General features: G+C 45.0%; 1 protein-coding gene across 3 annotated transcripts in view; it reads right to left on the bottom strand.

Moving 5' to 3' along the window:
- Positions 1 to 25312, bottom strand: part of SNX29 (sorting nexin 29) — a 627210-nt gene that overhangs the window by 77949 nt on the left and 523949 nt on the right. For all 3 annotated transcript variants that reach the window (XM_058286440.2, XM_058286438.2, XM_071211343.1), the window contains one exon: positions 9590 to 9730. In XM_058286440.2, coding sequence (XP_058142423.1) covers positions 9590 to 9730 — 141 coding nt within the window. The remainder of the gene's footprint in view (positions 1 to 9589; positions 9731 to 25312) is intronic.

Here is a 25312-nt window from a genome sequence, read left to right as displayed (position 1 = left end):
TCTACTCAGTAAGATACGGTTTGTCTTTCTCCCTGCTAGTTTGGAGCTGTATGTACCCAGAAAAACAAGTCCTAAAACTTAATTCATTCTGTGGGTGTGAACCCATCATAAGTGGGATCTTTTGATGAGGTTACTTCAGGTAAGGTGTGGCCCACCTCAATTAAAATGGGTCTTAATCCTTAGTCCTTAGTCCTTTATAAACAGCATGAAATTCAGACAGAGAGAGAAAGCTGCAGAGGGAGCAGCTGAAATCAACAGAACTCAGAAGAGAAGGGAGAGGCAGGAGAGGCCACCAGGGCACTGCCAGGTAACCAAGGATCACCAGCAGGCAGCAGCCAGCTCCAGAAGGCCACAGTCTTTGGGAAGGAAGTGTTGCCTTGATGATGCCTTGATTTAGACTTTTCCTAGCTTCAAGCATATGAATCAATAAATTCCCATTGTTTAAGCCAACCTGTTGCATGGTATTTGCTTGAGCAGCCAAGGAAACTAAAACACTTCCCCACTGGACTATGAACCTCTTGAGGGCAGAGACTGTATCTTAATTCATCTTTGTCTCCCTAGCACGAGGTCCCAGCATTCTGGAAATGTTTGCCAAATGGAAAAGTTAATCAGCTTCGGCAGTCTTCTAGATGGCCATGCATTTCCACCTTTGCATCTACATTCTGCCAGGGCCCCATCTGCCTCCAGGGCTGCAGTTAAAATCACACCTTCCAAGAAGCTGCAAAGGAGCTTTCCACAGCTCAGTGGGTACCAGTCGGTTCCCCAAGCATGCACTGGTGTATGTGTTTTTAATGAGGTTTTTAATGCATAATTTCTCCAACAAGTTGAGTTATCTGCAGCTCAAGGGAAAGCAATTTGCCTGGCCTTAATGCCAAATGAACTTTCAGAGACGGAATCTATTATCCTAAGAGGGAACGACAGTCTCTTGATTCTCATTGGCTCCCTGAACATAATGTAGATTTTCAGTAACATCATCAAAAGCGAATCCTTTCCCTAAGCCCTCATGCTGGCAAAGCCCATTTGGACAGGGAGTTTGCCAGGCAACTCCCTCAGACCCGTCCTGAGCCATCTTTCCCACTTCCAAAAGCTTGCTTGGCCTTGGGCCCATTCTGCAAAGAGACATTCGGCCGTAAGTGGAGTGAGAACAACCTCCCAAGTCACCCTGAAAATTTTTCTACTCAGTTTGGAATTTAGATTTTTTGCATTTGTGATGAGACACAGTGAAGAGAAAAAGGAAAAGAAGGGAAGGGATTTTTCCATTTACTTTCCACTCATTTATTCATTAATTCAGGTCCTGAATAGGGTCTGAGGAGCCGTCCTCTTCAATGTCTGTGAATGTGGCCTCCCACCCAGGGGCCTGCCACATTCCTTCGCCTGCAGCTGCAGAGTATATTGGCACTATTCTAGGAACCGGGGCCAGCGCAAGGAACAGACAGATCTGGGCCCTGTTTTAATAGCTTCCACTCAGGGCAGAAGGTCAGATCAGACTCAAGTACACAAATAAATAGTTACAATTAATGGTAAAAGCCAGGATGAAAATGAACACAGAGTAGTGGGCCAGTGAGAAGGGGCAGCCTCACCGAGGTGGCTGGGAAATGCCTAAAGCGGTGACACGTGAGGAGACCTGAATGACCTGGGAAGCTGTCCCACTGGAACAGCAGGTGCAAGGTCCTGAGTGCAGTCTGAGGGGCAGGTCTCCAGAGGTCAGCGTGACTGGGGGCAGGAGAGGGGTGGGCACGAGATGGCCTCTGAGAGGCAGATGGGGCACAGGTCAGGCAGCCCTTCGCCAGCCATAGTAGAGAGACCCTAATTTAACTGGAGAGTTTTTATCAATCTGATTTCTCCTGTATAAACCTCATTCTGGTACAGTGTGGAAAATGGCTGTAGGAAAGCAAGAATGGGAAAGGGCCCGAGCCAGAGATGGCAGCAGCTTGGTTAGGCCAATCAAAGCCGGGCTGGAGGGAAGCAGATGATGGAGGAACATCATTTGGAAGGAGGGCATAAGACTGGGCATGTCAGTTTTAGATTGGTGGAGCTGTGCTCCCTTAGTATCTCAATCCTCCTCAATAATGGGGTTAAGCAGAAGCACCCCCATGGGTCATTAGAGCTGATCCTAAAGATTTTGGTTCTCCTCGTGGGCCCATGGGAGGAGTGGGCTCCTGTCCCCTTGGCACAAGGCATGGCCATGGAACTTGCTCTGGACTATGGATGAATGAAGTTGGCCCTTGTCACTTGCAGGCAGAAGCTTTAGTGCCAGCGTCTGCTCTGCCTCATGCTCTTGCCTGGCTGCAGTCCCTGTGGCCACAGGCGCTGGGGCAGAGCCCCAGTGACCCAGGATGCTCCTGACTGATAATGGAGCTCCCATTCAACTTGCGGCGTGTGCAGACCATGAGCAAAAAACCACTCGGTGGTGGGTTTAGGCCACCTCAACTTGGAGTTGTTACCTCAACCCACCCAAGCCAACCCTGATTTAAATCCCATGCCTGTGGCACCTAAGTGTTAATAACTTTGGCATCTCTTTTGAGGAGATGCTATCTGCTCATTACAAAGGACTAGTCATGGAGTGGAGGACTGATTGTCAAACTACTTTAATTTGCTTTGGGCTGGAGGTGGTATGTGAACGCTTGGCCCTCTCAGGTGAGTGCTCTGGGCATTCTTTGCTTCTCTAATTAAATACAAGCCCTGCATGTTAAGGTAATGGAAATGATTTGGTAAAGACAAATCCTCAGCCTGGAAAGTATATGCTAATCCTTTTAACGAGGCCTTAAAAAAAAGAGTTCAAACTGGGACTGATTGAAGATCACATTTTAATTCTAAAATCTGGCAGAAAATCAACAATGGTGATGGCTAGAAAGATTGATCTAACAAATGAAAAAGGCTAAACTTTGTTTAATATTTATTTGAACAATGTCCAGATCTGTGGATTCCGGGGTGAACCATTTAATGGATGCAGGGCTTAGAGCAGCAAGGTGCACATCCTTCAGTCAACGCAGACGCCATCATTATAGCCTGCGTTCCTTAACGGTCCCAGCGGAAAAGTGATCATTCACGAAGGACTCGGTCAAAGAAGATTATGACGCAGTTGAGTTTTCTGAGCAAATTTAGAATTAAAGTGCTCTAGAAATGCTGCCTTCCAGCACCAATAGGGCATCCCATCAGGATTAGGGCCTGGGGGCCAGCACAGGCCTGCTGCGGGGGGTCTTGCATTCTGATCTGACCATCAGAAGGCTCACCTGGCTGTGTCCTGGGCAGCAGCCAGGGTGCACGTAGGGCGAGCGAGGCTGTCTTAATAAAATATGAAGGACGAGGAGGGAATCAAAGTGCCATTGCCCCTGTCCGGCCAATTACAAGTTAGAGGGGCAGTGAGGGCGTCTCAGGGGCTGAGGCCCCACATCTGTTCATGAGGTGCCACATTCCTGGAGAGAGGAAAGCTGTTAGGTCCACCCCTGAGCATGGTGAGCAGGGGAAGAGCCAACTGTGCACCTGTACAAGCCATCCCTCACTGGGCCGGGCCACCAAGAGGGCACCTTTAAATTCTGAAGCACAATTATTTGCAAATAAGGTTGTAAGGGAGAAAGAAAATAAAAAAGACCACCACGCTATCGATACAGACCTCCCAGGGAAAACTTCCCTGCTCCTGATGGTCAGTCCCATCCCTGCCATGGACAAACCTGCTCCCACCTGGAGATGAGGGTAGAGAAGAGGGAGCAGGGCTGAGGGTGACCTCCTCGCAACTGCGGCTCCTAGCATGGCACATGACTACGCCACATTCTCTTTCTAACCTACTTAATTCCAGAAACCCTCCTGCACCTCAGGCCCAAGCTCTGGCGCACTCGACGTGAGTCTCCTGGCACTTCGGTGCTTCATTTTAAATGAGTTTTTGTAACTGTAGGGCTGGCATGGAGGGAGGGTGGGGTTGCATCAGGCTGCAAAAGAAAGCATTTGGCAATGTGTGATAGGCTGAAGGATGTCTCCCCACCCTCTAGTTCCCACTCCCCCAATAAGATGTCCATGTCCTGTCCCCAGAAGCTGTAACTATTCTACCTTAACATGGCACAAAGAACTGTGCAGACGTGGTTAGGCCAAGGTCCCTGAAATGGGGAGATGCCACTGGATGATCCGGGCAGGCCAACGTCATCACAAGAGTCTTTAGAAGGAGAGGGAGGCAGGACGGTCAAAGAGGGGATGTGACAACTACTGTGGAGGCTGAGGTTGGAGTGAAGTGACTGCTGGTTTTGAGGAAAGAAGGGGGACATAAGCCAAGGAATGTGGGTGGCCCCTAGAAGCTGGAAAAGGCAAGGGATGGATTCTCTCCAGAGCTTCCTGACAGAAGAGTGCAGCCAGACTGACACTTTGATTTTAGCCCTGGAAAAACCACTTTGGACTTCTGACCTGTAGAACCTAAGATAATGGCAACCATATATCCGATATGAGACTTATAACTTGCATATATAAAGAACTCCTATATCTTGAAAATAAAAAGATAAACAACCCATTTAAAAAATGGGAAAAAGATTTAAACAGACACTTCTCCAAAGAAGAAATACAAATGGCTAAAAAGCACATGAAAAAATGCTCCAAATCTTTAGCTATCAGGGAAATGCAAATCAAAACTACAATGAGATACCATCTTACTCCCATAAGATTGGCAGCTATGAAAAAAACAGAAGAATACAAATGCTGGAGAGGATGTGAAGAAATGGTAACACTCATCCACTGCTGGTGGGAAGGCAGAAGGATCCAACCATTCTGGAGGACAGTTTGGCGGTTTCCCAAAAAACTAACCATAGATTTGCCATATGACCCAGCAATTCCACTGCTGGGTATATAACCAGCAGAAGTGAAGGCAGGGACACAAACCGATATATGCACACCAATGTTCATAGCAGCATTGTTCACTATCGCCAAAAGTTGGAATCAACCCAAATGCCCATCAACAGATGAGTGGATCAATAAAATGTGGTATATACATACAATGGAATACTACTCGGCTTTAAGAACAAATACACTACAAACACACGTGATAACATGGATGAATATTGAGAACCTTATGTTGAGTGAAGCAACCCAGGCATTGAAGGACAAATACTACATGACCTCAATGATATGAAATAAGCAAGCTGCCTCAGAGAGCTAGAGACTGGAAGATAGGCTCACAGGAAATCGGGGGGTGGAGGAAGGATGTAAGCTGACATCTACATGGGTGAAATCTATGATAAGCTGGAGGTAAGTATGTGTACAAGGAAGGGATAAAATGGGGGCATAGGGTTACCTTTGGGTGGGGCTTTGGGGGTTTGAGGGGGGCTAGGGATGGGCGGATGGGTAATATTGCCCAAGAAATTGGGGGGAGGGTGGGGCAACATACGAACATAGGAGATTGTCAGGTGCTGAGAAAACCTTTTCAAAATATAATTAGGAAAGTTACTTGTTTAAGATACTCAAAGGGGATAATCTGACGCTGGACAGACTCCTAGGGAATATCTGAATGCTCATTTTGCCAGAGTGGGTTATACCATTGGGTAGAGACCCATATAATGAGAGTGAAGGTAGACCCACATCCTGGGGAGGACTAATGCCATCAAATAGAGGGAACTGTATCTCTCAAGAGAAATGGTGGCTCCCAGGGCATTAGGGCAGTTGAGCAAGTCAAGTCCTCAACACTGTTGCAAGTATCTCTGAACATGGCTCCTCAAGAAATGAAGATTGACTGTCACTGTGGGCCCCAAGGGGAGGGGGAAATAGATATTGAATAGATGGAACCAACGTAACTGTGAGGGCAAAAGAAGTGTTTCACAAGAGTACACAAGGATGGATATAAAACATGTAATATTACACCAAAAACATATAAGGGACGACAGACTAATAATGTAAATCATAATGTAAAACATAGGATAACTAAAAAATTTAGAAAACTGTATAGCCTAAAGTATAAACCACAGTGTAAACACAAATGTTACCTTGTTTGAAAGCTATTGTCTCAATATCTGTACATCAGTTTCAGTAAATATGATATGAATAAGTTAAAAGATTATCACTGTGGAAGGGAAAAGGTTTTATAATGGATATGTGGGAGTACTGTATATTGTATAGATGAATTACTGTGATCTAGGGCTCTTGTGAAGAGAAGCTCAATAATTAGGAAAAAAGAAAAGAAAAGGATGGGATGTAGAATTTTTCCAAATCAATATGCATTCTATATCTAACCTTTAAACTCATCGCTATATTCCATTTTACTAGTAAGGGAACCTGACATTATATTGGGCTTCACTTTTCAGGAAGTTTTGGATCACAGAGTGGTTCAAAAATGACAGCGGAGGAATACTGGTATGGGATGTTATTGACAGGCGATATATGGTTGACAGGGAGTTATACAGGGCATGTGTCCAGGGTGCATGGAAATGTTTGGATATACTCAAAGTGGAAACAATTAAAAACAACAGCTGAGGGGGTACTGGGTTCCTGGCCGGGGGGGGGGGCTCTGTCGTGGTCCCTAGGGGAGCAGCAGCAGTCCCCCAGGTGCAACGGCAAGGACCAGGAAGGAATGAGGGTCTAACAGTGACCCCCTGATACTAATGACTATGCTTGTGAGCCTATACACCTGAAATAAGAACAAGGCCTAGAGCAGCACTGTGCCTGAGAGTTCCCTCCTGACAGCCTCCTTGTTACTCAAATGTGGCCAGTCTCGAAGCCAAACCCAGCATGTAAATGCAATGCCTTCCCCCCAGCGTGGGACATGACACCCGAGGATGAGCCTCCCTGGCACCGAGGGATCACTACCAAGTACCAGCTGATGATGTAACTAGAAAACGACCTTGAATTAAAGGTTCAACGCGGACCAGCAGAATATCTCTGTCTACATATAATAACAGGAGTTAAAAATGCTGTTTGACCTAAAGTAAGGGGGAAATGGAAAGGACAAATGAGTTTATATGGCTATGAGTCTCTGAAAAAGAGTCTGGAGGTTGTCAGAAGGATTGCCCTTATGCACACCTGAGCAGAGTCTCAGAGACAGATAAAGTAGATACAACCCCAGGTATTGGTTCTTTTGAGGGATAAAGAGACCCACAGGTTCTATGGTCATGGCAGATAGAGTTCACTGCCATGTGAGTTGGCCCTTCTTTGTAGCTGGTGTTTCTGCATGATGGAGCTGGACTCAGATGGGATCTCTTTTCACAAGACTTTCATGCTACTTTACTGGAATTGTAGTTGGTGCTGGGGTTTAAGATATATCTACGGGATTTGAATCTCAGGCCAGGCCCTGAGCCTCAACAGACTTCAGCTCCTACACTCTGATTTATTAGACTTACCCCACTCAGCTAACATGGAGTTGAAGAATGTCAACCACCACACCATGGAGCCTAGAGTGCCTACAACTGAAAGCAGGAGGATTGCATCCAGTATCCATGTGGAATCCAAGCCCCCTCTTGACATAGATGTGGAATGGACACAACCAAGCCAAGGTCCACAGGAAGGAGAAATACAGTAAGGATTAGAGTGGACTTAATGATATCTATTCAGGAACTATTGTGGTTAATAATCGAGAAAATGTGGCATTGGTGTGGAAAAAGTGGCCATGGTGGCTGCTGGGTGTGGGGAATGGGAGGAAGAGATGAGATGTCGAGGCATTTTTGGGACTTGGAGCTGTCCTGGGTGGTGCTGCAGGGACAATTGCCAGACATTGTATGTCCTCCCATGGCCCACTGGATGGAACGTGGGAAAGTGTGGGCTATGGTGTGGAACACAGGACATGGGGTGCAGCGATGCCCGGAGATGTACTCACCAGATGCAATGGATGTGACATGATGATGGGGGAGAGTGTTACTGTGGGGGGAGTGGTGAGGTGGGGGCGGTGGGGGTGAATGGGGACCTCATATTTTTTGAATGTAATATTTTTTAAAAAATGAATAAAATAAAATTTAAAAAAATAAACATTTTGAAGTTCAGCTTCAAAGAAAAAAAAATAAAAAAATAAAATAAAATAAATGTGTGTTGCTTTAAGGCACTAGAGTTGTGGTAGTTTGTTAGAGCAGGAAGAAGAAACTGAGCCATTTCACCATCTGAATTCCTCAGTTCAGCCTGTGCTAGCTTTTCGTCAGCAAAATGCGGACAGGCCAAGTTCACTAAAGAGGGTGTCATGCAAGGGCCGCTTCAGAGTTACGCTTTCTTCAAATGAGAATACCTTATAATGGTAATATGGGGGGTAAAGCAGAATTTTGTTTTATGACATTTTAAGGCATTCTGGATGGGTTCCAAGATTTATAAGCCTGCAAGTCATTAGACTAAATAAGTTTGTAATACCGCTCCCCCTTCAAAAGACTTATTTTACTCTTTCCTTTGAGCAAGTATAGAATTTTTAAGTCTTCCATGTTTATGGGTTCAACTCCTACTTTTAATTCAGCAAAAAAAAAATGAATGACAGATTTATACTGGGCTTGTGAGAATAAACCTGCTTTATAAGTGTTTAAATTAAAATTCAGCAGACATTGGTATGATCAAATTTCTAATCTAGTTTAAACACAGGAAACTATGAATAATAAACACAAGGGTCAGTAATAGCAATTTTCTCTAAATGTTGAGAATGAGTTCTGGAAATTCTCCCTCTGGTTTTCTAAGCTAAAGATCAAAGGAATTCCTGGCAGGAAACTCTTCAAAAGAGAAACTTGGACATTGATCCCATTTGGAATCTGCCACAGACTTTCTTAATACAATAGGGCAGCGATTCTCACACATCAGTGAGTTAACATCACCCAGGAGAGCTTGTAAAATCCACATTACTGGGCCCCACACCGAGAGTTTCTGAGACACTAGGTCTGGGGTAGAGCCCAGGAATGTGCATTTCCAACAACCTCCCAAGTGGTGCTGAGCATGCGGGTCCAGGGACCACACTTAGAAAATTATCACCACAGTAGAGAGAGCTTCTCAATACACTTGCCAATTTCTCAGCTGCCTGAGAAGGGTCCTGATTTTCCCTCATCTGTTTGGGCTGCCCCTGACAAGTTCTACATATTGAAATTGTAGAAGTGTCTCTGTTTCTTACTTGTTGCTAAGCCACGTGGAGAGTTTTAAAACCCTCAATGCCTAAGTCTCACCCCAGACCAATTAAATTGGAATCCCCAAATGATGCCAACCGGCCAAGGCAAGTAATTCATTGGGCATCCACCTCAGAACCAGACCTGGGTCTGTCCTTCTAAGGGCTGGTGGCTTCCAGCCCTTTGCCCAGGGACACACACAAGGTGCTCAATAAATGCCTCCTAATGAATAAACACTAATCAACCAGCAAGCTTGTAGAGGGCTAGTGCCTCCTTTCTCAAGGGTACCAGGATGAATGCACAGAAACAAACTGTCATTATAAATGACTAACCTTTCTGAGAGGAGTAACCCTGTCATAATCTAAAGAAACTCCTCTGAGAAAGCTCTACCTGGGGAAACAATTCCACATTGATAAGTCCACACAAATGTCATGACAACTATGGAGGAAAACTAGAAAATAAAATTAGATCCATAACAGGAGTGGGCAACCTATGGCCCACAGACGAGAACCAGCTGCGTAAAACCACACCATTTGCCCAGTGCCCCACTGTGGTAGTACCTTGTTTCCAATGGCCTTTTTGGGTGGGAAGTTGTAGGCTCTCACTTGGGGGTACTTGTTCTGTAATTTGTGGTGTAAACTCCTGAACTCTGTATATCGCCGATAGACATTCCATTCATCGTCTTTTATCCGGATGTAGACCTGTCAAGAAAAGCAAAGAGAGGGAATGGGAGCTTCTCTTAAAACACTCAATACAAAGGGAAGAATTTGGGCAGTGCACTACCCATGACAACCAGGAGGGGGCCCCCGGCTGCCCTGTGAACACGAGATGCCTAGTGCTCAGCACTGAGTTGGGATCTAGCAGCTATGGAGTGAACAACTGGTACATGAAAGAATTCATCAGTCTGGCCAGTTATGGGAACAACATGATACATTCTTTTCCATTTATCAGCAGAGAAGAATAGCCCTACTAATCTCAGAGATGCATTTTTCATGTGTGTGCTCCATATACAATGTACCAATAACAGGTTGCCTATGAAAGGCTCACCTGTGAAAACAGCCCAGCATCCCTGGACACAGACATTATACAAATGAAATGTGGAAGGACAACCACTGGGGTCTCTAATGATGTCCTTGTGTACAAGATGAAGAAAGGAGGACATTTGCTGAAGAATTTCAACTAATGGATAGATGTTTCCAGTGGCATTAGAGGGAGAAATAGAAGGCCTATCAAGTTTGTAGAAACCCTCAAGTGGAGGGACTGCAAATGCCCTAGAGGACAGACATCAAGTGATTCCAACTGTCTAAGGGATGAGTCTAATCCCACATGGTAAAATTCAAAGAGAGCAACGTCAGGTCCTACAAGAAAATCTTAAAGACCAATGACATAAGTATAAGATGTGGAGGAGAGTGTGTCACAGCAGTGGCCTGTGGAACAAAGACTTAGGGGTTTTAGTAAGTTCAACTAAGTGAATAATGTGGAAGGCCAAAAATGCCCATGTAATCTTATGCCCCTTTAAAGAGTATATGTATCTTCTGGAATAAAGGAGTTGAATGTCCTGCTCTATTCTAAATTGACCAGACCAACTTAGGTAGGGTTTTGGTTGCTGTTCTTTAAAAGACAAACTGAAGTATGTTCAGAGAAAGGCCCAGATCTCTGCTATTCAAAGTGTAGCAGCATCACTGACGTCTCCTAGGAAAAGTATGCTAGAAATGCAGAAATCAGTGGAGCCCAACCTAGATGTACTGTCTCAGACTCTGTGTTTTAACAAGGGCCCTGAGTCATTCACATGCACTTCAACTTTTGAGAAACACTAAGCCCAAAACAAAGATCTCAAACCATATCATCAGAGGAAAGACAGAAAACACTGTAGGGAGGATGGTAAAGCTGAGAAGCCTTAGAGTAGAGGTGGTAGGGATCCTCAAATTCATGGAAAGGCTGTAATGAGGAAGAGGAAAGAGCAAGATGGCCTATTCTAGGTGATCCTAGGAGACAGGCTCCCAGGGGGTGGAAATTTGAAGAAGATGGATTTCAGTAAGGAAGGACTTTCTAGTAGCCAAAGCTGCCCAAAGAGGAAAAGGGATGTCTGGAAAGGTTTCTTTGTGCTGGAGTGTACCAGCAGTGGGTAGATGATGACTGGAGTTATTTCAAATATTAATGAATTTGACTGATAATAGTGAAATGTATATTGGACTCCAAAGGCATCTGGAAGGGTGTCGTTATGGAGAACTAGAATTTCAGGCTTTTGTGCTCATCACAGATGAGACATGACATACAGAGTAGCAAACAAACCTGGCAGAGCTCTGAGGACTTCAGTGCAACATATTTGGGGCACTGTTTTAGTCCTCCTAAGTGATGGCAAGAGCTAGTTCCTCACCCAGTAGCTGCACCCCCACCCTCACACTGTTACTGCTGGAAATGGCAATGTACTCAGCCAAAACAAAACAAGGCAAAAAAACTACATTCTCCTGTCTCCCTTGCAGGTAAGAGTGGCCAATGAGATGTAAGCAAATGACATTATTTGGGGGTTTCTTGTCCTTCTCCCTTAGTTTTCCTTTCTTTCTCATATACGCATGATTGGAGTTCTAGCAGCCAACCTGTGATCATGAGGTGACACTAAGAATGGGTGTCTGAGGACATTTTAGGACCAATACAACAATTACTGGACTATTAACTCCAGATATTTTTTAACAAAAGAAAAATTTCATCTCTAATTTGTTTAGGCAAATGCTCTAGAGGCCTTTGTACTACCAGCTGAATGCGATTCCAAACTAACAATGGACTGTTGGATGGACTGAATCTGCTTGCAGTGTATTCTTTTACAAGTCCACATACCCTCTGGAGAGTAGCAAATTCAATCACTTTGTCTGATCATCATGTGCAATATTAATCTTCCAGATTGGGATAGAGGCCAGTCCAGCACATCCATCTGTTTACTTACTGTCTATGGCAGTTTCCATACCATAAGGGCAGAGCAGGAGCAACAGAGACCGCATGGCCCACAAAGCTCAAAGGATTTACTTTCTGGCGCTTTATTTTTTAAAAGTTTGTGATCCCTGATCTAGATATTCAGGAAGTCCTTGTTATTGTTATTTTTCCACCGACATGTTCCAAGAGCCAACATGGAGCAGGATGGTAGGTTTCCAAATATCACCAGGCCCTGGGTGGGCAACATTTAGCCCTCTGGGGCCCAGGAATCCATACTCTCCTAAGGCTTCCCTGGAGATTCTGATGAGTGGGCATCTGGGGAACCACAGGTATAGGGCACAGATGTGGGTGTCAGAAAGGCTATTCAGCTTCTCTGGCCACTTATTTCTGTGGTCAGACTTAGCTGCTAACAGCACACCCTGCCAAGGTTGCTGCATGGAGCGCAGTCACGTATGTCAGTAACACAGCTGTGCTGGGATCATGCAGACCTCCGTACGCGGAGCTGGAATGCAATATTCCATTGGGGGAAGGGGGTGGCTGAGGTTGAGATCTGGCCTATAAGTGAACAGACCAGCTGAACAGAAGGTCACATACATATGCGACAAGCACATCTGGGCAAAAACTTCTTTATTTTAACCAAGCCGTGACTCAGGAGAACACTCTGGCTGTGCAAAATGTGAAGACTGTTTCATCAGCTTTTTACAGGCTCTAATGCCTTCCAGGGACACAAAGGACTACATCACAAGGGAAAAGAGATTGAGATATTTTTTCAAAATTATACGAGTTAAGAACAGCCCAGAGAGTAAAATCTCCAATGATAAATGGCTACTATAATTTGCAATCAGTGAATGTCAATACACATCTTAAAAACCTCTTTAACATAACTATAAAAATAGGCATCTGTAATGTGGGTGATAAATTCTGAGCCTACGTTTTTTCATAAGCATTCAAGAGCCAATTGTTTCACTCGTGAAAGCTCGAGTTCCACTCACTGGAAGACATCATGGTTGCAAGTACTGAAGCCCAAATAATGCTTTCTATTATTCCCAAAAGGAGCCATTTTCAGTATCGGGAAAAGTTTAGATACAGGTGCTCAAATTCAGGGGATTTCAGTTTGGCTAGATTGGAACCTCCCTGAGAGCAAGGACAATCTTCTGCTCGGGGTCCCTCAGCAGCCTGCAGAGCCCTGGCATAACAGAAGCAGGAACTGGGTTTCCAGCCCTTCCTGGCTGCCCTCTTACATTCTGACGGCTCCTTCTTGGCCTTCAATGTGGGAACCTCCTCTTCTGCACAGGCCTTAAAGGCTGGGCTTTCACCTCTGGTCCTCATCTCCCTTACACACACATTCAACCCAGATCTGCAAGTTTCTTTTATGTCAGTGACTCCCAATCCGCACTGCCAGCCTGAACCTCTGAGAACTCCAGATCCAGGCTAGATGCTTACAAGTCATCGTGTCTAGATCTGAACCCATGGTCTGCACTGCAAACCTCCTCCTCTTTCTCCTGGAGCTTCACTCTCAGTAAACGGACCACCACGTTGCTGAAGTCAGAAGTCTGTGCAGAAATTTTGGCCCATCCTGTTCTTTATCCCCCATATCCAACTACTGAGCAGCAGGGCCTGCCAATTCCACTGCCAAAACCCCCTCCAAAACTATCCCTGCCTCTGCCTGGGCCACTGCAACAAATCCCTATTTATTCTTCTGGCCCTCTTCAGTCCATTTTCATCTCCCATGCTTACAATCCATCAGCTGCGGTCACTGGGGTCTGGGGCAAGCCCATGGGCAGCATCTGCAGCCTTGCACAGCTCCAGCACTCACAAAAACACCTTACTTCAGGTTCTGCACCTCACTTTGGCAAATCCAGATCCTGAGGATGGTGCCTCTTTGCCTCCATGTTCTGTCTTATGTAATGTTCAGAGCTCTAGAAATAATATTCCCTGGCCTTGCCATTCCCCTCTGGTTGTACTCTCCTGCTGTGGAGGACATCAGGTATTCACGACCTTCGAACTTCAGAGTGCTAGGACTAGAAAGGACCTCAGAAACAGAAGCTCAACCCTTCCTTTCACAAGTGACAGGACTGGTGTGACAAATACTCCCAAACCCCAGTCCCACATTCTCTGCCTCAAAGAGTTGTGCCCTGCTTCTGTCCCCAGTGGACCAATGGCATGGGGGAGCCACTTGGACTGATGATAGGAAGGAACACTCCAGATCGTGGGGCCACCACAGGCGTGGCCAGAACAGGACATGGAGAAGGAACCTTCCCCTGGTGAGGAGACTTGGCATCAGAACAGTGTGATCAGGAAAGATAAGCATGACTCCCCGACTCAAATCCTGCCTTGACCACAAGCATGGCCATGTGCCGGGAGAAAGTCATTTCACTTCCCTGTGCCTCAGCTTGCTCCTCTGCAAGCTGAGGATACCGTTTCCTCCCTCGTTGGCTTTGGAGAGGATTAAGCGAGTTAATACATAGGAGACAACAGTGTCCTCGCTCGCTGGGACTACTTCACACTGGGTGACTTAAAACATCAGCGACTCTCTGTCTCCCGGTGTTAGGGGCTAGAAGCCCAACGCCCAGGTGATGACCGGGCCACCCTCCCTCTGAAGCCTGCAGGGTTCCCGCGGCAGCTTGCCGACAACCTGCGGCCAAACTCAGTCCCTGCCACTTCTGTCTCGTCCTGACTGTGTCTAAATTTCCTCTCCTTCTAAAGGATACTGGTCACATTGGGTTAAGAGCACCCTCATCCAGTTTGGCCTCATCTTAACGACGTACATTGTTAAAGCTCTTTATTTCCAAATAGGATCACATTCACAGGACTGGGGGTGAGGGCTTGAACATACTTTTGGGGGGAACACAGTTCTCCCAAATACCATGTAAGTGTTGATGAACAAGCAATTAAAAACAGAACCTCATTGGTTAGGTTGCCACTGAGAATTGGCAAAAGTTTTTGGAGGACTCTGATGGTGATCAGCTTTAACATTAATCACTTGTGATGGGTTAGATGGTGGCATATGGACTGTATAAGGCATCAGAACTTCTGTTCTGGCTGCAGTGGCAGCCCAGAAGCCAGCACCTCACCAGTTAGGTGATGGCAAGTGATGTCTCTGAGTCTTGGTTTACTTGTCTGTGAAATAGGCATAATCAAAAAAAGGTACCTGAAAGCATTCATTGAAATGTCTTCTGCTATTATTGTTGTTACTGTTGTCATCATCATCACCATCATCATCATCAAAAGCATGAAATCCTATACACTTTAAGGACTGCTAGTCAAGACACATTTGTCTTGGCTTTATGACTCAATTACTACAGAATTTCTGATTGATGAAGAGAGGTATGCAGACTACCATTGAGTCATAGACCTAAGGCTTAGAAGAAATTATGCTGTGGGTCATTGAAAATTTTAACTAAAGGTATAAATTGTAATGCCTCTTCCCCCCAGATGAACCCCAAAACATATTATTTCTCAGGAAGGCATGAAAGCAGCTCTGTCCTGGGACCTGGAGGACGCAGCTGCACCCGCTCCCCATGCATGCTCCTGGGCCACCCCTCCTTCCTTTTCCCAGGCCTCTGTCTCCTCACCCACAAATGGACTAGACAGTCTCCAAAGCCCCTCTGCAGCCCATGAGTTCTGGTCCTCTGAGTCCTCAGATGATCTGTACATTTTATGTTCTACTCCCATTTCATTACAGAGCCCAAGATGCTCCCAGAACCAGGCAGGAGGCCTGACCTCAGGCTTGCTTTAGGAAGATTTAAGCCTCGAGGGGAAAATCAAGAGCAAAAGCATCCTTGGAGCCTTTCTCCAAAGCTCAATTGTCTATGAGTTGCCCTGCTATGCTAGGAAAACAACCTCCTGGGCGAGAGCTGTTGGCAAGAGGGGAACTGGGGCAGGGAAGGTCGGGTGCTTCCATTGTGTTCCATGGCTGCCTACACACCAGGCTTCTGCCAGCTTTGTTAGTCCAAGGCCCTCTCAAAGGTGAAAAAGAGCCAGCAGGCATTTCTGGCACCAGTTCCTGTTAAATCCAGAGGTCATTTGGTAATGGCCTAAAAAGCAGCAATGGTGGTTTTTACAGTAGCAAAATGCTGGATAAAATCCAAGTGCCTAATAACAGCAAAACGATGACACTAAGATACACCTATATGATGGAATGGGATACAACTGTTTAAAGTAATATTCACAATGACTGTAAAAGTGAGGCTAATGGCTCTTTCTTATAATGTAAGGTGCAATAAGCAGAATAAAAACAAATATGTATGTGACGAGCTTGGCTATGTATGTGCAGGGCTACCATCTCTTGACCCTATTGCCAAACTCCAGAAAGCTCTGAAAAATCCAAACATTTTTCTCATAAGTTTTCATCAATCTCATTTGGTGGGCAAAATCTGAGCTGAAATGATAGGAGTTCTTGATCATCTTTGTTTATCCAACCTACTGTGAAACTGCAGGAAAAATATTGACGGGTGTGATCGCGGCCAGGCCTGACCAGGGGTTGATGTGATACCTTCATAAAACCTGATGGATTCTGAATTTTGAAATACATCTGGCCCCAGGGGACCAAGGGCCTGTGCACACACATACACCTATACAATACACACATAACTGCACACATACAGACACCTGCACATGCATACAAAGCCTGGCACAAGCACACACATGCTTGCACACATCCACCTGTACATGCACGTACACATACACCTGCACATGCACACACATCCCATTAAAAGGGCAGGAAAGAAACACACCAAAAGTATATTGGCAATGTAACCCATTCTTACTGTCTTCTTCCTACTTTTCCATAGTTTCCCAATTTCTATCATGCACATATTTTACTTGTATAATGAGGAAACAAGTGAGCTTTCTATTTTAAAGCTAAATGTTCAAACAGCGATGCTTTTCAGCTAAAAGAGGCTGAGATCGCAAGACCACAACTGGGGGGGAAGCTTCACGAGCATCTGTTCCTGGAGACCAGAGCAGACAAGAGGGTCATTTCGATGTTAGGCACATCTTCTTATCAAGGCATGCTTAGGCTTACAGTGAGCTGTTGCCCAGTGATACCAGGATGAAGCCTTGATGATTGGGGTGAGAGAGAAGGAACCTCCTTCAGTTCTAAGATGAGGAGCTCAGCTCCTTGGCAGAGCTACCTGAGAACTTGAAAAGTCTGATTATGACTTCTAGGGCCACTCTCTTCTAGGGCCACAAGGTTCCCTTCACCAGTACTCCTGAGCCCACAGCCTCTTTCACTTGCAGGAGTTTCTACCTCCCATTCCCTTCTTGCGAGATGCCCTTTCCCACCTCTCCTCCTGGTGAATTTGTAAACATCTTTCAAGACAGCTCAAATGTACCTTTGGTGACACACATCCTGATTCCACCAAAAAAGAAGGGACACACCTTCCTCTGGCTCCCACAGGCTTTCTTCTTAACTAATGATACTCTTCCCAGGCTGTGTTCTGATGCTATCCTCCTGCATTGGCTGCCCCATAAATGACTGGCTTATGGCAAAGAGAGATTGGATCCCCTATATCTTAAAATCTCCATGACAAGCACACAGCAGGGACTCAATGCAGGGGTTTGGGATAGATAGGTGAATGTGCAGGTAGTTGGATGGCCATCTGGAGTGACTCACGGAGCATTTACTAGACTCCAAGTGTTGCACTAAGTACTTTGCATGCATTCTCTCATTGAACCCTCCATCAACCATATTCACCTCATTTATGCAGAAGGAAACTGGTTTAAAGAGGTTAAGTAACTGGCCCAAGATCCCAAAGCTAGTAAATAATAAAACTGGGATTTGAACTTGGGCAGCCTCACTTTAAAGTCCTTACAATAAGTAGCTGGTTTAATAAACAAAGAGAAAGGGCCATTTGTCCTCATTAGATGCTAGTGATAGAGCAAAGAGCTGATTCATTATGCATACTTATTCCTTTGTGCCATGATCCCAGAGTTCTAGACTCTAATGAGGGCTTTCCTTCCATCAGTGGTCCCTGTCCAACAACACTACACATTTAACAGGACTGCCACGGCACAGCTGAGGAAACTAATGGCCATTTCTAACACCATCTCTGTGGGGATTGTGCATCCCTCAACAACATACAAATAACACAGCAGATCAGGGCTCTTTTGAAAGCTGGCAACAGCAGGTTCAGAAGCTAGCCCAGGGTTGGGTACCTAAAAAGACCTGTGACTGCGGCTGTAGCTGCCCCTCCTCTACCATGCCTTCTCCGTGTCACAGCTGCCTCTGGGTGCTCTGTCAACCTCATTAGACAAAGCCTCCTAAGTGTTCACAGTTGTGTCCCTGCATCTCGCCTGGCACCTGGTGCACAGAAGGCATTTAGCAAATGCTTGCTCAGTGTATGCAATGCATGAATAAACAGAATTCCTTTCAAACAACCCAGGACTTAATGATGGTAACTGAGTATTAATAAAAGGTTTTGGAAGAAAAGATTTCACTCTGTTTCTGAAATTGCTAGTAATATGGAGGCTGGGTGGTATTAAGAAAAGAATGTTTGACTTGGAATTAAATATTCACCCTTTGTTCAAAGTCCAGAGAATTAATTCTTCATTCCTAAATAAAACTATTTTTGAGTCCTATGGTAGATTGAATCAGGTCCCCTACAAAGACATGTTCAAGTCTTAATCGGCATTTCCTGTGGGTGTGAACCCATTCACAACTAGGACCTTTGAAGATATTTTTAGGTAAGGTGTTGCCAGACTGAACAAGGGTGGGCCATAGTTAAGGTGCTGCCAGACAGAATGAGGGTGAGCTCAAGTCCTTATAAGCAAAGGGACTTGGACAAACAAGTAGAAGCAAGAAGTCAGCAGAAACCAGAGGAGCAGATACTAGGAGAGAGAGATTGTCATGTGTCAGAGGCAGAGACGCAGACCAAGGAACTGCCCAAGGATTAGTGCAAGCCAACACTAGAATACTACAGACTCCAGGAGAAAGCATGGCATGTCGAGTCCTTGATCTTGAATTTCTAGCTTCCAAAACCATGAGGCAATATATTTCTGTTGTTTAAGCCAACCCATTGTGTGGTATTTGTCATAGCAGCCAAGAAACTAAGACAAGTCCTACTCTGTGGCAGGAATCATTCTACGTGCTAAAACAAACTCACAAAACAACATACAATCCATTCCTCCAGCAGTTCATGGACATTCTCGTGGCATGCCCACCCCTCTGAGTCTTCTAGGGAGACTCAGATTCCCCATATGCAAAATGAGGGCACTGCTTCTTTTTCAGTAACGTTATTCTAAGCCACAGGATCTTAAGCTTTGTGAATTTAGAGATGGTGGTAGATTAAATCACGTCCCCCACAAAAACATGTCCAAGCTAACCCCCAGTCCTGTGAATGTGAACCCATTTGTAAATAGTATCTTTGAAGATGTTATTAGTTGAGGTGAGGCCCCACTGAATTTAGGTAGTCCATACAGGTAGAGGAAATTTGGACACAGTAGGAGGAGACAGGTGGGGAGAGAGATGGTCACATGATGCAGGGAGAGTCTGCCTGCTATGGATGGCCAGCAAGCCTCCACCAGAATGCTAAGACTCCAGAGGTACAGGACCCTCCTGACACTTGTTTTTGGACTTCCAGCATCCAGACTGTGAGTCAATACATTCCTATTGCTCAAGTCAACCTGCATATGGTCTTTATCATAGCAGAACTGGCAACAAAGACATAGATCCTTTCACAAGCTGGCTGAACCGTATCCTCTGGCAGAGAAAGGCCCTGACATGCAAGGTGTGTGTACAATTTGTGTGAGGGAGGGGAGAGGAGGGAGTCCCAGAGTCCCTGAAGACCATCAAAGACTTCACAGTAAGCACCCAAGTTCTCATTTTGTGATGTTGTCTTGATGCTGATCAAGCCCTGATCTCTCAGGTTAACATTCAAAGAAGTCATGAAGTTCTAGGAGAATCTCTGAAAGAGTGGAGTTCCCCACTGCTAGAATTAAGAGAGTAAAACAGCATTTTTTCAAAATTCCAATAAAATATAAATACCTCCAACACTAACAACTGCCATTTCTTAAGCACCTACTATACACCAGGTAGCATACCAGCTACTTGACATGAGTTCATCCTCATGTTAATTCTGCAGGGCAGAATCTATTAGCATGCCCTTTCAAGACACCTGGAGGTCAGAGAGTTTAAGACACTTGCCTCGAGAGGGTTGGGGTTGGGTGGAGGGCAGAGAGGGTCTTGGTGTTAAAGGATTTGAACCCAGATCTGCTCCCTTCTAAGGCCCAGCTTCTTCTTTTAAAGCACACAACTGCCCAGCAAAGCAGACAGCTGGGGACAGCAGCTCCCAAGGTGAAGGGTCCTGTTTAGGTCCCTTTGAGGCCCAAAGGCCCCCTTCCCAGGTGGACTGCATACCCGCAGAATCTTCCTCTTGGTACCAAATGCCCCAAACGCACCTCCTCATTTACACCTCTCTTTTTGGAAATGAGATGCCAATAAATTCACCCAGAATCACCAGAATGGTCCGTCCTCAACTGCAATGCTCTTGGAATCCAAAATTGGGAAACTTTCTCTGCAAATTAAGCTGTCCTTGAATTGTACTTAAATTGTGGACTTGTTTTACTGAAGAACTGAAAGGCCTTATGCCCCAAATTGTTAGGTGTGTTTTTTTTACATTAAAGGACTCCTCATTCCTGATTAAGTTTTATAGGGCCCAATTCCTTCTGCTTGAGCCATAAAGATAGTAATTCCTCAGAGGGATACAAAGAGTTGACCTCTTCTGGCAGTACCAAGTTCCCTTTTAAAACAAGCAATAAAAAGCCATTTCAAGTCCAATCTCCTTGACTCAGCAAAGGAAAGCAACGAGGGTCAGAGCTGTAATCAGTAATCGGGGCAAACTCTCTTCTCTGTTTTAAGAGGAAGTTCAGATCTTGAGGTTTCTTTTCCCCTGGGAAAAATCACTCCAGTACTGCCTCTAATGAACTGGGGATAGAGGTGAAAGAAGAAGGGCAAAACACCCAGCCTGACAATGAACTCAACCCAGAACAAACGCCTATCTAGGGAGGTCCTCGGGGAAATGCCTTCATTTCAGACGTTAAGAACAGCTACTGGCATACCACCAGGCCAGGGGCTCCCTCTGCCCCTTCCCAGGCAATCCTTGCACACACACACACACACCCAGTGCTAAGCACTATCCCCAAAGATTTGCTTTGCCTGTTTTTGAACTTCATGGGAATAGAATCACGAAGTATGTGTTCCCTTGGGTTTGGTGTCTTTCCCACAGTACTGTGTTTGTGAGATGCTGCCAAGTTGCTGTGTGTAGCATGCACCTGTTCTTTTGCATTGCTGCATGGTATTCTGTTGAATGGACATGGCTGCTCAGCTTCCCTACCCCAGAACAGACATCTGGGCTATCACAGATCAGGCAGCTATGACCCGTCATGTGTATGGCTTTTGCACCAATTTCTTTGAGGCTCACTGATCTAATGTGAAAAGGAAAATAATCAAGTCTCTAGATGAAAACACAGGAGAATGTCTTTATGTCCTTGAGGGTAAGGAAGGAAGAGCACACAGGGGCGTAAAAGAACCTTCTGGTTGCTGGAAATCTTTTATACCTCTATCTGGGCAGTGGTTACACTGGTATATACAGAAGTGAAAATTAATTTAACTGTAATATGCACCAGACAATATTTAAGGTAAACCTGAATTAAAAAGTAAAAGGGAAAGAGCCTTTTCTTTACTATCCCCCAGAGAATGTGCCTTTATCCTAATTGAGGATCCTAGGCTATCTATTCTAGACTGGGGACAGGGCAGGAGGCAGTGCCAAAGACTCTGGGGGTGAACATCCACTTGAACCTGCCCTGTGGTCAGATGTCAGGATCGAGAGGGGTCCAGAGCCTCGGGCAGACCTGGGTTCATATTCCAGCTCCACCTCTTGCTCGTCAATTTACCTCTTCAAGGTCGAGTTCTCCATTTGGAAAGTGAGGATACTGCTACTTCACGGGGTGGGGGGGGAGGGGGGGGGAAATGGACGACACTAGGAATTACATTCCTAGGTGCTTCACATCCATTATTGCATCTAATCATTAAGTACTGGATGCTCCAGGGCTAAATTTATCATATATACATCTAGGGAGAGGGAGGAGAGGAAATGGATGAGCTAGGATGTGATGTAAAAGCCTGGTTTTAAGTGGTTTGAAGTCCCAGATCTGGTTTAAGGGTCTGACAAGCACAGGCATTGAATCTTGAGCCAAGAGATCTTAGATCTTAGGCACTCAAGGCTTTCCCTGCAAGAGAATGGCAGAGTCAAAGTGCATGGACTGTGCAGAGAGACGGACTTGGGTTCAAATCCCAGCTCTTCCCCTTTCTAGCTGTGACACTGGGGATGATACTCCACCACCAGACTTGGCTTCCTAATCTGTAAAATGGGGAGAATATCTATCTTGTGGGAGGTTGTGAGATGCTGTGCCCCAGCCCGTGCCAGGCAGGCAGCAGTGGCATCTGTTAATAGTAACCCCATCACCCTCATCGACGTCTGCCTTTGTGTACATGAAATTCCCTATTACAGAATTAGGGATAATTATAGGATGTGCAATCATGAAATTAAAGCAGGTAATTACCATGCCTAATTAATTGTCAAATGCTAGGCAGGCGAGGAAACACAAACATAATGCAGTCTGTGGGTTGGGCAGTTAAGCATCCCCTTTGCTTCAAAAAAACTGTCAACAAAAGCAGTGGAGTTCAATAAATGACCTGCTCGGGTGGGCTTTCAAGTACTCAAACCAAGCCTGGGAAGCAGTACTTGCGTTTCGGACTCAGAATGGGCTTGATCCCCCTCTCCCCTGGCTGCGGGCTGGTTAGGGCAGCCACACAGGCCCTGTCACACAAGCAGCAAGGTTTCTGGACCACAGAGTTGCTTTCGGGGGACCCATACTAGGAGATACTTGATGGAAGCTGCGAACCCCTGCAGAGGCCAGACCCTACAGCAAAGCCACTGGTGTGAATGTGGCAAGAAAGCTGAAATAAATGCTCGTTTACACTCCACTCACTTGGAAACAAAACCAGGCCGCCCCTGCTGCTTTCAGCATACATCAAATGCATCCCTCTCTGTTTCAAACTTCGTATAACTTTTTATTAGAAAAGTTGTAGGTTTACAGAAAAATCATTCAGAAAATACAGTTCTCATCTGCTCTGCCATCCACTGTTAGCACTTTGCATTAGTGTGGTACCTTTGTTACAAGTGATGGAAGAATGTTATTATACTATTAACTCTGGCCCATAGTTTACATTAGGGTTTACTGTTTGTGCTGTACAGTCCTAAGGCTGTTTTCAGCTTAAATTTTTATCCTAGTAACATATATATACATATATATAAAACCTAAAATTTCCCCTTTTAACCACATCCACATATATATATATTTCATTGCTGTTAATTACACTCACAATGTTATGCTACCATTGCCACCATCCATTGCTAAAACTTTTCCATCACCCAAAATGGAAATTCTGTACCATTAAGTATTATCTCTCTATTCCCTACCCCGACCCCGTCCCCTGGTAACCCCTATTCTAGTTTCTGAATCTATGGATTTTCTTATTCTAATAATTCTATTTCATATCAGTGAACACATACAGTATTTGCCCTCTTGTGCCTGGCTTATTTCACTCAACATGTCTTCAAGTTTCACCCACACTGTCGCATGTATCAGAATTTCATTTCTTTTCACTGCTCAATCAAATGCCATCATATGTATATAACACATTTTGTTTCTCCATTTATTGCTTGATGGACACGGGGGTTGCTTCCAATTTTGGCAATTGTGAATGATGCTGCTAGGAATACTGGTGTGCAGGTAACTGTTCGAGCCCCTGCTTTCAACGCTAGTGGTTATATACCTATAAGTGGGATTGCCAGGTCATGTGGTAATTCTATACTTAACTTCCTGAGGAACTGCCAAACAGTTTTCCACAGTTGCTGCACCATTTATTCATGTAATTTTTTAGTTATCCAAACTTATCATAGCTAAACACTCTTTTATGCACATTGTAATATTCAAGAGTAAAAGCTGGCATTAATTATGTTAACATTCTTGGACTTGTAAGATGACAACATACCATTTAGTAGCACATATTGTGTGCCAGACAGTATATTAGACATTTAAAAAATGAGTTTCACAAAATTCCTGCCATTTGAAATGCCTTGAAAGTGAGACTTGGAGCAACTAAAAAATATGTCCAATATGACTGAGGTAGCATGAGGTTGAACCAGTACTGGTTTATGCTATCCCAGAAGTTATGTTCAGTTTATGCTAAACTAGAAGTCCATGCTATGTCTTCTCCATCTTGGAAAAAAACAAGTGCCAGAAACTCTCTCTGAAAGACCAGTGCCTTTATGAGAACCATTACATTGAAAGACAGTCAGATAATATTCGGTTAACAAAGATTCTTTAAAAAATGGCTTTAGGTTCCTAATTCATTTTGTTTCCTTAATAGCCAAGGAATGAAATGATTTGTGTTTTGGTTCGCAGCCTGTGTTAATGTATCCTAACAAAACTTCCCTTTTAACGAAATGGCTTCATGTGTTATTAACTATAAGTGTCGTCACTGCTGAATTACAGTATGACCATCCAGAAGGAGTGATATGATTGCAGCCAAACGCTGAGAATAAGATGAATAACTCAGCTGAAGAAAAATGGCTTCCCAGTCCACTGGGCTCTGTAAATGAGACAGGCTAGGAAGGGAGGAGATGCATTATTTACTAAGAGTTGCCCACACAGTCCCCACACCCTTTTAAGGAGGAGGACAGAGGATGAGCGATTTAGAAGTGGATGGGCAGGGACCAGCGAGCCTACCGTCCCTGGTGCTGGCTGGCAAGGAGACACTTCCCTTCAGGAAGAGCCCCACGGTGGGCGCACGTGGCCGCTTCACTTGGCTCAAGACTGGCTGTCTCGGGACATCTGACGCCAAGCTCAGCACCTCTGAGCCGCATCGCCAGCCTGCCCACCAGACTTCACTTTTGCTGGTTCTGCAGCTGGCTGGCTCAGGACACTGGGCTAGGGATCTCCTCTTCCTGCCAGACCCTGCTCAGGTCAATTCTCTTCTTTCCCCAGCCCCGCTAGCCCCCAACTGGAATTGGCTCTTCTTTCCTCTGGGTAACCACTAGTGCTTCATTTTTCATTTTTCTTAAACTTTATTTTGAAATAATTTCCAAACTCACAGGACAGTTGCAAAAATAACATAAAACCCATGCAGAGAACCCAACCTAGCCCCTACCCTCCCCAGGTATCCAGATCCACCAGTTTTAACATTTTGCCATATTTGCCCTACCATTCTACCCATCTATCAATCCATCTACCTAATTGTCTAGCTATCTGTTTTCTGAACATTTGAGAGAAGGTTGTGTACATCATGC

Source organism: Dasypus novemcinctus, chromosome 23, assembly GCF_030445035.2.
Source record: "Dasypus novemcinctus isolate mDasNov1 chromosome 23, mDasNov1.1.hap2, whole genome shotgun sequence".
In the NCBI taxonomy this organism is placed as follows: domain Eukaryota; kingdom Metazoa; phylum Chordata; class Mammalia; order Cingulata; family Dasypodidae; genus Dasypus; species Dasypus novemcinctus.
The sequence above is the reverse complement of the archived record's forward strand: the minus strand, read 5'-3'. Positions and strand labels throughout refer to the sequence as shown.